We start from the raw sequence: 10494 nt of genomic DNA, 5'->3' as shown, positions 1-10494 counted from the left end.
GAGGATATGAACAGAAATGGAATTTTTTGAAAAGTATAAACAATAGGAAAAAATCTATATTTTATTAATTTTTATTATTATTATCATAGTCTACAATATTATATTACACAGCATAAGAGTAAATAATTACCGTAGAATGTAAACTATATACTAATGATCATATTGAACAAATTATTCTTCATATCCAACACCAGGTATCCAATTTGTTTTAGGATTATGGAAAAGTGAATGTTTACCATCTCCCCATGGGAAAGGCTGTATTAGAAATCAAAATATAGTTGTGTATTATACAAATGTTATATAAAAAAAAAAGAATTCAATTTTATTCATACCTTTCTCATAATTTTTAAATAGGGCATTTCAAGAGGTGGTGGCCTTTCATGGTGTTCGTTAAGGCTGTTTATGTAACAATTAATCATACAAAGGACCAGACACGGTGCACCGACAAACAAAGTCATAAATCTCCACAATTTAAGAGTACCTACAATTGGAAACATTATATAATATTATACATGATTATTACCTGAAGCAAAAATTAATATATCAGTTAATCCTAAAAGATATAATGCGACTAATGAAACTTTTTTACTTTGATTTTTATAAATCATCAATGCAAAGCAAAAGTATTATTTATTATTACGTTCATATTACGTTTTTTTTATTACTGACAATTTAGGGTCAATCTATTAAATCTTTTAATTTACCTTCACTGGGACGATGAGAAAGTTGTTCTACGGTTTTCACGGTTACTAGGTTTCTAGTAAACATTTGGCCAAATTGGCCTAAATTTCGTATTCTTGACATTTTAGAATTCAGTCTCTAACACCTCCCTTTTACTTCTCTGTACTGTATGCTATCGACGAATTTTCTGATCGAGAAACATACAACCACAGACGAAGTATAGAATAGACCTAATATCCAATGTATTTCTGTGGTCTCATACTAGGGGGCTAACGTATCATAATCATTTTCATGCACATTGCAACGTTATCGACAGAGTACAGGCATAGATACAATAGCTTTAAATATATAATAAAATAATAATTACCTTACATTAGATATAATATAAAAATATATTATATGGTTTAATATTTTTAATATGTTAATCTGTATTGTTAAGTGAAATTACTGAAAATGACGTATTCATTCGTCTGTGCAATTATAAGATGTATTTCTATTTTATATACTCTGTTTTATGTACTCTTCTAAAAGTATATTTAATAAATATAATAAATATAACAAATAATTAATAAATATTTAATTAATAACACAATAATAAATGTAACAAATAATTAATAAATATTTCGTTAATAACACAGAATAGTCGTGTCTAATCTATTAAAAAGTCGTTAAGGTAATAATTTTTAAAACAATAACTTTTATAAATACTAGTTCCTTATTTCGGATTGATGGCGCCACATAATGCGAAACCATTCAAATTTCTAGCCAAATAATATTAGATTCTTTCCGTTAGGTGGCATACTAGTACTTTTGTCACGTATCAGAGAACTATACGCAAGTAGACATTTAAATTAAGCATAGAGTATAATAATTTAAGGAAATGCTCTTACATCAAGTTATGATACCCAAAATGGGAGAATATATAAATGATTACTTTCATCGTGAATATTTAATAATGATGTGATACATACTTCAGGATTGTAATATTAATACAATTTTCTTTTAGAATAATCGTTCTTAAATTCATTGATCCATAATGAAGTTCTTATTTTGAGGCTATATCACAATATTTTTGTTGTATGTGTTCTATATGTTTATGGAACTTTTAAATCCATGCATACGTTCATATTCATATAACATATCATATGTATTACAGTCAGTTACATTGTTCGTTTAAAAAAATAGATTTAGGAGTAAAGAAAATTCCGATTTATAGAATAGAATATTGAAAAGTTCATACAATGAAATTCATAAAGAGAAGTGTATTTACATATTTTCAGGTACTGTATTCTCTATTTAGTTACGTAAACGTATTAAAAATAAAGATATGGTTACATAACCTATAACATTACAATTGTTTTATGTGTATATACTCTATTTCTTTGTATAGAAACTTTTGTATTTTTTTATTTTTATATACACATATATTTAAACTATGTTTTAATGACTAATTGTTCTAGACGGGACGATATATTACGAGGACATTTCCTATTAATAGAATGTTGTCCACCGAAGAAAAATGTTTAGATGTGTCTGAAAACAATGGTGTAAGTGTTACATTAAATGTACAAAATTATAAACAATGAATTTGTAACATTAAATATAATTTTCATATTAATTTTTACTCTTATTTTTATAAATAGGTGAAGACAATAACTTTAAATCATCCTGCAACGCGTAATTCTTTGTCTATGAATATGTTAAAGTCTCTTTTGGAAAATATTAAAAACAGTGAAAATGATAAAAATCTCAGGTCCATTATTATCAGGGCTGCTCCAGGAAACATATTTTCGGCTGGGCATAACTTAAAAGAATTGGTTAGTCAGTAAGTCACAAACCAGAAACAATAAGGGTTTGTTTAATATAGTAAGGATTTTACATTCATCACAGAGAAATGATTGGCTTGCGTCGTTTAGACTGCTAACAATGAAAAGCAACATAAGGAAATCTTTGAAACATGCTCGGAATTGATGAAATCAATTAGTCAGAATCCAGTACCTGTAATTGCTGCTGTTGATGGTTTGGCTACTGCAGCTGGTTGCCAACTGGTTGCTGCATGTGATGTTGCTATTTGCACTGAAAGGAGTTCATTTGGTACACCTGGGTAATTCTCTTTAAACACATTGAATACACTTTTAAATGTTACATACTTTCGTAGATGTTTCTTTAATAATATATTTTTCATTATTTACTAGACTTTGACCTTCTATTATTATTTTTTAGTGCAAATCTCGGAATATTTTGTTCTACTCCAGGCATTCCGTTGGTTCGAAATGTACCCAGAAAAACTGCAATGTATATGCTTTTCACAGGTTTTACTATTAGTGGAACAGAAGCATATGAAGTAGGTCTTGTGAGCAAAGTAGTGCCACATGATAAATTGGGTAAGTCATTGTAATACTTAACTATCAAAGTATTATAAACATAAACCATTTATCTACTATATCCTTTATGTAGAAGAAGAACTTAATAAAATTACCATGGCCATAAATTCAAAAAGTCGCTCAGTGATACATATTGGAAAAACGTTTTTATATGAACAAATGGACTTAGATATAATAACTGCATATTTCTTGGGAAGTGAGAAAATGGTTAATAATTTGAAAATGAAGGATGCTCAAGAAGGAATTAAGAGCTTTATTGAGAAAAGGAAGCCTGTTTGGAGTCATGGTTACGAGAAAGATTAATTTATATTAAAATAATTGTTACACAAGTTGTATATTAATCCCACTTGTATATTAAATTACCGATGTTTATTATAAATTCATTTTTATGAATAAAACTATTCTTTTTTTATACTGGAATTATACAGTCATCGTTTAAATATTTAATTTAATAACACACGTAACATTTTCCTATATTTGATGTGTATATGTACGTATTTACATATTAAATGAAGAAAATTAATATATATAAGATTAATTAACTTTCATTAACAATTAGATCACTGAATCTAGGATAAATATGTTTTAGTCGGAGGCTTCGTACATGTATACTTATATATGTAGGTACACTGTGTATATAAAGTATGAAGAATTCAGATTCACACTGAATCATAATGTAATCAGGTTAATGAATATGTTATCGCATGACGAAGTTCACTATACTAAACAGAGGTTTAAGAGATAACCTTTTGAAATAAAAATATGGGAATAACATTCCCCGTCTATTAACAGGTCCTTCAAATAATTGAAAACTTCTAATCTATGAAAAACTACCACATGCGATATATATATATATATGTACATACACATAATTGCATTTTAACAACTTTTTATTATAAACAATTTATCGAATCAAAGAAGATTACACTATAAATTGAAAATCTATTTCTCTTGAAAAATATCATGCACTTGAACACATATGGTAATAGGACTGTTTCTGTTCAAAAGAGATTTTCAAATTCAAAAGGAGAAATAAATAAATTAATAGAAATGACAAAAGTATTGTTTGTATATTTATTTTTTATCAATAATTTCAAAATGTAAGGAGAAAAGTTTCGAATAAAAAGGTTTTCATGGCTCAATTAAGTAAATACTATTCATTTGTCTTCAATTCCTAGTAATTTTTATATGATATTCGAAAATGTCAGATTTCCCACTTAAAAATTCTTGTCTTATAAACTGCGACTGTAAAATGCGAGACTATGATAATGATTAACATTTTTACACGTTTTTGTTTTATTTGTTTTTTTGCTACCAGGCAAAAACGTATGTTTAAAATATAATAAAAAATAGCGTTCAATTTGTTTCACATTTCACTGAAGAATATATCATAGCTGCAGAAATGCTGTAATTAAATACTTTGTCGACTTGATGTTACGAGTGAAATGTTTATTTGCGACAGAAGACAAAACATGATAAAAATGTGTTGTTTGTGAAAAGTTACTGAGAGATTTATAGATTATCACATTTGACTGTCGCGTTTATGTATTCTCGACACAATTGTTACTTCACAAAGCGTTTGATAACATTTTCATTCATTTACCGTATTGAGAAAACATTTTCCAGTTTATTTAAAAAACCGTTCTTAGTTTCGTAAAAATATTATCTCTCAAAGAAAGACACCGGGCACGAACGGTTAAACGCAAAGAAAAACTGTATAATCCTTGGGAATGCTTTTATAATCAATATAATAAAAATTAATATACATTAATATACTCAAATTTGCACTGATTCTAATTTTTTATAAACCAGAATATAATAAGCACACTCGAATAAGTGCATAATTTACGTAGCACGTTTCGATTAATTTAAATAAAAAAGAAAATGTCTTCCGTAAAGAGAAAATATCGTTTTTGGTGTCATTTGTATTAAAAGGAAACCTTTATTGCGAAATTCCGCTGAATCAATTACCAGAAAATGAATAAAAATGATGTCACATCATTAAACTCGAAGAAGTACATAATACTTCCTCATTTCTACGATAAACGTTCGAGGGGTGTCAAACTTCACCATTCAGTAGTTCGATAAAAGGCGAAAAAAGGATTTTATCTGAAGTGCTTCTCATACTTCAGCTTCTCAGTATCTTCGCTCTTCTCAATTATCGGTAATTACGTAATATTTACATACTTCCCGCGATTTGTTTAATAACGTAGATATTTTCTAACTTGAAAAATGTATCGAAGCGGCGCAGGGGTATGACCAATTCGCAGATGTCGGTTATCTACCATCTGCTTACACTGTACGTATGTACTGTGGTACATGATGCGTGTCACGTATCGTGCAAAGAAGACGCGCATTGCACTGCTTTGAATCTGGAAGGTCTAGCGAGATAAGGAAGTCGTGGTGGTCGTCAAGCGTTGGCGACGATCTCGAAGGACGCCGATATCACTTGTCCCGTTACAAAGATGTTTTTTTTTTCGTTGTTCTCGTTTTGTCCGCGGTCGAATCTCTCTCTCCCCACTTGTTCTGCCAGCCGAGTTTATAAATTAGGTCCAATATTGCAACGTAAAGCCAGTAGAACGCTTATACGAACGCTGCCTACGCACAAATATACGCGACGCCCACGCCATACGCAAGAATTTGTGATTACAGGGGGAAGAAGTGTAACTTCTGGGTATTTAAAATATTTATCCAATAAAAGGGGAAGATACCGACAGAGTTTCGCTGCCTCAATTCGTTTGATGACAGTTTCGGACAACGCTGATCGGGGCTGTATGAGTTTTCGAGCAACCAGACACCAAAATCGGAGATCGAGAGGGGCCGTTAGTGCTCGACTTCCGGATACTATCACGACCGGCGTCGAAAAGACGAGAAAGATCATCACTAAACAGGAAGTCGCCGAATTGCTCTTCGAAATCTGCATTGGTTTGTCCTTCTCCTTTTCTCAAGCATCGTTTGTGTCGTTGAAGTTGTTGTGGTTCTGTGTAATTTTTAATTGAACGCGATTTAATTGATGTCGATAGAAATGTTTGAAGATTTATACGATTGGCGAACTTTCTGCAACGATACTGATTCGCAATGTTCTCCTGTTTATGTATAGATATTGGGGACTGTGTATGTTGCTCTAGTGATTTTCATTATTCAAGTAAAGAAACGTTTATGATTTAATTGAAGAAGTTCATTCCAGTGATTTTTAGATTTGTTTTCGAATATACATTGCGAATATACATTGCACAACAATGTTTGTGAATCTTCATTTATATGGCACTGTTTTGAAGATTATAAATTATACGACTCAACATTGTACTATATTTTTTTATTTGAATGCGTTAGAATGTAATAGTACTAAAGTTAAGTAATAATTAATCTATTTTTCTGATTATTGTGCTTTGAGTTTATTTTTAAATTGGTAACCAAATGATTTTGGTTCTCGGTGAAAGCCTTAATCGAAATTTCATTTCAAATGCTGTAAGAAATATTCAAATATTACATAATTATGTAGTACACACTTGAGTTATTTAATATTTAATGCATGTTCGAATTTAATTTAATTTAAAATAAAATTGTCACAAAGAATTGGCTTATTGCACCATGCAATACTGAATCTAGTATTTTGTGATTGTAGGCTGTAGAAAGATGGCCGCTATTCCGCAGGGTGCATTTGCAGTGTGCAAAGTCCGCCGCAATCTTGAACGCAATTCTGTGATAACGCCCATAGATGAGAAAGAGAAGGCTGGCAAAGAAATCATGTTCAACATGAGACCCTCTCAGGAAGGTATCTATTTCATCATGTGTTGAAATTACATCAGTTGCATGCTTTGCTTTCAGAATTGCAAAATTGATAGATAACGCAGAGATTTATGAATTCGTAACTTCAAATGTTTTGACTGAAGATGCATCTTTATAAAAAAGCAAATGTTAAACAAAACATCAATTTCCTCCTTCGACAGTTTTGCTAATTTAAAAATAGAACAATATACATCTCTTTTTTATTACGATTTAATCTTCGACAAAGTAGTAATATATTTCTATGCTTGTATTCATAATACTTTAAAATTTCAATTGTATTATTTCAATTATATATGAAAATTTATAAGTATGAACGTATATAAGACATAATCAGTTGCTTTCACGTAACTGAAGCTGCAAACGATTTTATTAAATATGTAACATTATTTAATATTCGATTTAACTTAATTTAATTGTCGTTTTCGTGCATAGGTAGAGAGCTGACACCGATGAAATACAGTAGCAAATTGATGAACAGCATCTGGGGACTTTACAATCGTTACTCAGTCCACAACTTTAAGAAGAACACCGATGGCAATGACAGGGTGTACGGGTCGTTCGTGGCGGTTTGGGGAACGGTCTTCGAGAGCCATTCGCCCGCCGCGAACACGGTGGCCGCAGCTGCGGTCGCCAAAAACAACTCTTAACGATGGAAAACTAAAAATCATTGATAACTCAATCTTCGTACTAATTATCGATTTATCCATTGGTTCAAACCTCTGTCGCCAATTAATATAAATTGATCGGAATGCATAGTGACCAATAACAAAGAATGGATGTCTAAATAATTGGTCAAAAAACATGATGAGTATCTATACATGCAGACAAATTTGCGACAGTATTGTTTGCAATACTTATTGCTAGACTGCGAGATGTATGCACACGTAAAATGTAACGAAACAGAAATCTTAACAAAGAAGAATGGAATTTTTATTTTACTTCTATTGTAATAACTCGCGTAGCAAGCAAGAGAACCATACTTTCACCCCGGACTGTGCTGAACAGTTTACAAAGAGTTGAACTCGTGTAAACATTCTCTTGCCAATTGATTAAATTTATAATTTCTCCTTTTTTGTGTGAGATTTTTCTTTCATTACGAAGATAACGAGCACGAAGACGGTATACGTTATTGAACTTGTAACGACTATCACGGTATTCATTAATTAAATGGATTGTTAAAGATAATTCAAATGCATTTTACACGAAGAGACTTACCAAAGCGCGCACAGTACGCTATCAATTGTATATTTTATATTTTACGATACTGCCGGACTTTCAAGTGGAATAAACATAATAAAAAGTTACAGATAATTATGCTTTCTTCATCGTTTCTTTTTTTTTTAGGAGTTAAGCACTAATCAAATACGTCTCGACGTTTCGCATACGTTTGAGTATGCATTTCAATTCTTTGAACTGTGCGAGGACAAAGTCAAGTCAGAAGTTGGGCCTACGTAAAATATTCTCTCGCACCGATCATTCCGATCACGTTCTTGAAATTGTTTATTTAACGTGTAAGTCCTGGGTTTTCTTCGTGGACGGAATTCTTCGGTTTTAGTGGAAGAATTGGAAACATTTACTTCTAGATTCAGCAAAACGGAAGTCGAGGACGTTGCGCCCGATTCTTCTTCGGTGGTGGAATTGTCGGCCATATTGTCTTCAATTAGAGGCGAGCTGCTGTTTAATCTTTGAACGTTGCTACTTAACTGGGAATCATTCTCGTAGGTTCCGCGAGTAATCGCTTTGATATCATCATTTATTCGTTTCGTTCTGCACGAACAATCTTCGCGAAGTTTCTGGTTTAGGTTAGGATAACCGCCGCGAATTACCCTTCCGCAAACCGTGAACGCATTCTCACTCGGGTTTCTAATGATTTTCTTCGTGATTACGGCATTCTTGATTTTCGAGAAGTAAAAGTTTGGATGTTTCGACTGGAAATTGAAACTCCTGCGTTTCTTCCATGGCTTCGGGGAGCTGGTCTGCGTACATACAGTTGTCAGTGGCCTATTTTCGTTAAATAAACAAAGTTCTTTGCCGTGTGGGCTGATCTTTGTTGGAACAGTGTGAATGTCAGAAAACGTTGCATCGTCCACGTGTGAATCTAATTCACAACTTATGTCAGAAATTTGCTGGAAAAGCGACGTCTGCTTTTTTGCGGATGCTTTTTTATTGAAAACACTTCGGGAATTACTTTTATTGGATGTTTTATCTGTTTGACTGCTCTCGTCTTTTAAGTATGCAGAAATTCGTAAGGGTTTGCTTCTCTTTCCGAAACGAAACATGTATTTCAGCGATGAAAATAATGACACGTCCTGGATCGAACGATGACAGCAAACCTGTTGGTAAAGTTTTTAAGATATTTGTTACATGTCTTCACTTTTATGAAAAGGTTCGCAGCTTTTGATAAAGATACGTATTCTGCTTATTAGAGTTTTTGTTGTTCTCGTTTATTTTAACTTTAAAGTAATGGAATTGAACTTACACCGACAAAAGGGATAACAATTATTTAATTTACGATAATTTGGAACAGTGAAAAAGATTAAATACCTCGGACTCTTTTGGAGGTTTCCGTTCATTTTTTTGTAAGTCCGTTGGTCCAATTTTCTTCGTGGACTTTCTCAATTTATGTAAAATATGCGATTTAGTACTATAAATCCTCTTATCAGTTGAAACGTTACCATCGTTTAAAAAATGATTATTTCGCAGTGCGCCGATTTCCTCACGCAAATCCTCCAAATTGTTGGCGAGTACCTTGATTTGTTCGATCACTTGCATCATTTTCCGTTGGTCACGTCCACACATTTGAATCGACATATTAATCTGCACGGTTCATTAACTATTTGTTGGAATACTGCTTCTTTGGCAAATATTGATTGATTTTTAAATACACATCAATAATAAAAATATAATTTTACCCTTTAATCGCTTTTATTCGATCTGATGAATATTCTGAATGAAATTTCATAAAAATAAAAAATTTAATTACATTATAATCATATTTCTGACGTGTATAACCAAAAACAAGAATTTGTACATACACATTAGAAGAGCGTAGCTAGCAGAGCGAGTATTTCACGATGATGATATGGCCGCCACCAGCATTCCTCTTAACAAATTTATATTTCTCAAAATAAAAAATAATCATAATCTTAAGAGATCTGAAACTATTCGACTTAATCACCTATTGTTTGCAGCGTGTACAAAATTGTCCCCGTGGCTTTTATACATGCCATCATATTTCTCTCACACGAATACGAAATGAATGAATATAATTTATAACTTTGAAAAACACGATCCTTTTACAGATCACATCACCATTCTTCTAAAAGTTTTGAGTTTTCAGGACCACAAAATAATTATTAAAGATATCGATACCATTCCGATGAAGCAGCAATATTCATATTGTAAAGTCGAACACACATCGATTATTCTCTTAATTCCTGCAAAAACTAAGCAATTTCATTTGACAAATATTGTTCTGCGAAACAGATGTTTATACTTCCTTTCTGTACTTCGGTTGTACAAACCAAAGATACGTCTTCGACAACTGATAATTCGCTTTCTCCACAGTTTACTTATTCAAGTAACCCTTAAATGTAGGGTAAAAGTAATAATTCCAAGGAAACGGGGAATCATAGAGGAA

The 10494-nt window shown here is 31.9% G+C and overlaps 4 protein-coding genes across 4 annotated transcripts; 2 read left to right on the top strand and 2 right to left on the bottom strand.

The window, feature by feature from the left end:
- Positions 1 to 55: 55 nt before the first annotated feature.
- LOC116430548 (cytochrome c oxidase subunit 6A1, mitochondrial) lies at positions 56 to 904 on the bottom strand. Its single transcript, XM_076371864.1, has 3 exons — positions 705 to 904; positions 333 to 481; positions 56 to 255 (listed from the first exon to the last, which is right to left on the bottom strand). Exons 1-3 carry the CDS (start codon positions 802 to 804, stop codon positions 172 to 174), a joined length of 333 nt encoding a protein of 110 aa, XP_076227979.1. The 5' UTR covers positions 805 to 904; the 3' UTR covers positions 56 to 171.
- Positions 905 to 1484: 580 nt separating this feature from the next.
- LOC116430557 (enoyl-CoA hydratase domain-containing protein 3, mitochondrial) lies at positions 1485 to 3485 on the top strand. Its single transcript, XM_031984865.2, has 6 exons — positions 1485 to 1961; positions 2142 to 2228; positions 2325 to 2498; positions 2598 to 2785; positions 2905 to 3065; positions 3139 to 3485. The coding sequence occupies exons 1-6, from the start codon at positions 1923 to 1925 to the stop codon at positions 3366 to 3368; spliced, it is 879 nt and encodes a 292-aa protein (XP_031840725.1). The 5' UTR covers positions 1485 to 1922; the 3' UTR covers positions 3369 to 3485.
- Positions 3486 to 5530: 2045 nt separating this feature from the next.
- On the top strand, positions 5531 to 7501 carry LOC116430582 (uncharacterized). Its single transcript, XM_031984920.2, has 3 exons — positions 5531 to 5990; positions 6691 to 6840; positions 7287 to 7501. The coding sequence occupies exons 1-3, from the start codon at positions 5531 to 5533 to the stop codon at positions 7499 to 7501; spliced, it is 825 nt and encodes a 274-aa protein (XP_031840780.2).
- A 718-nt stretch (positions 7502 to 8219) lies between these two features.
- Positions 8220 to 10356, bottom strand: LOC116430581 (uncharacterized). Its single transcript, XM_031984919.2, has 2 exons — positions 9399 to 10356; positions 8220 to 9187 (listed from the first exon to the last, which is right to left on the bottom strand). The coding sequence occupies exons 1-2, from the start codon at positions 9663 to 9665 to the stop codon at positions 8255 to 8257; spliced, it is 1200 nt and encodes a 399-aa protein (XP_031840779.1). The 5' UTR covers positions 9666 to 10356; the 3' UTR covers positions 8220 to 8254.
- Between the last annotated feature and the right edge of the window lie 138 nt (positions 10357 to 10494).

This window comes from Nomia melanderi, chromosome 11 (assembly GCF_051020985.1).
Source record: "Nomia melanderi isolate GNS246 chromosome 11, iyNomMela1, whole genome shotgun sequence".
Lineage (NCBI taxonomy): Eukaryota > Metazoa > Arthropoda > Insecta > Hymenoptera > Halictidae > Nomia > Nomia melanderi.
Note: the sequence above shows the minus strand (reverse complement) of the source record. Positions and strands in the feature narration are given on the sequence as shown.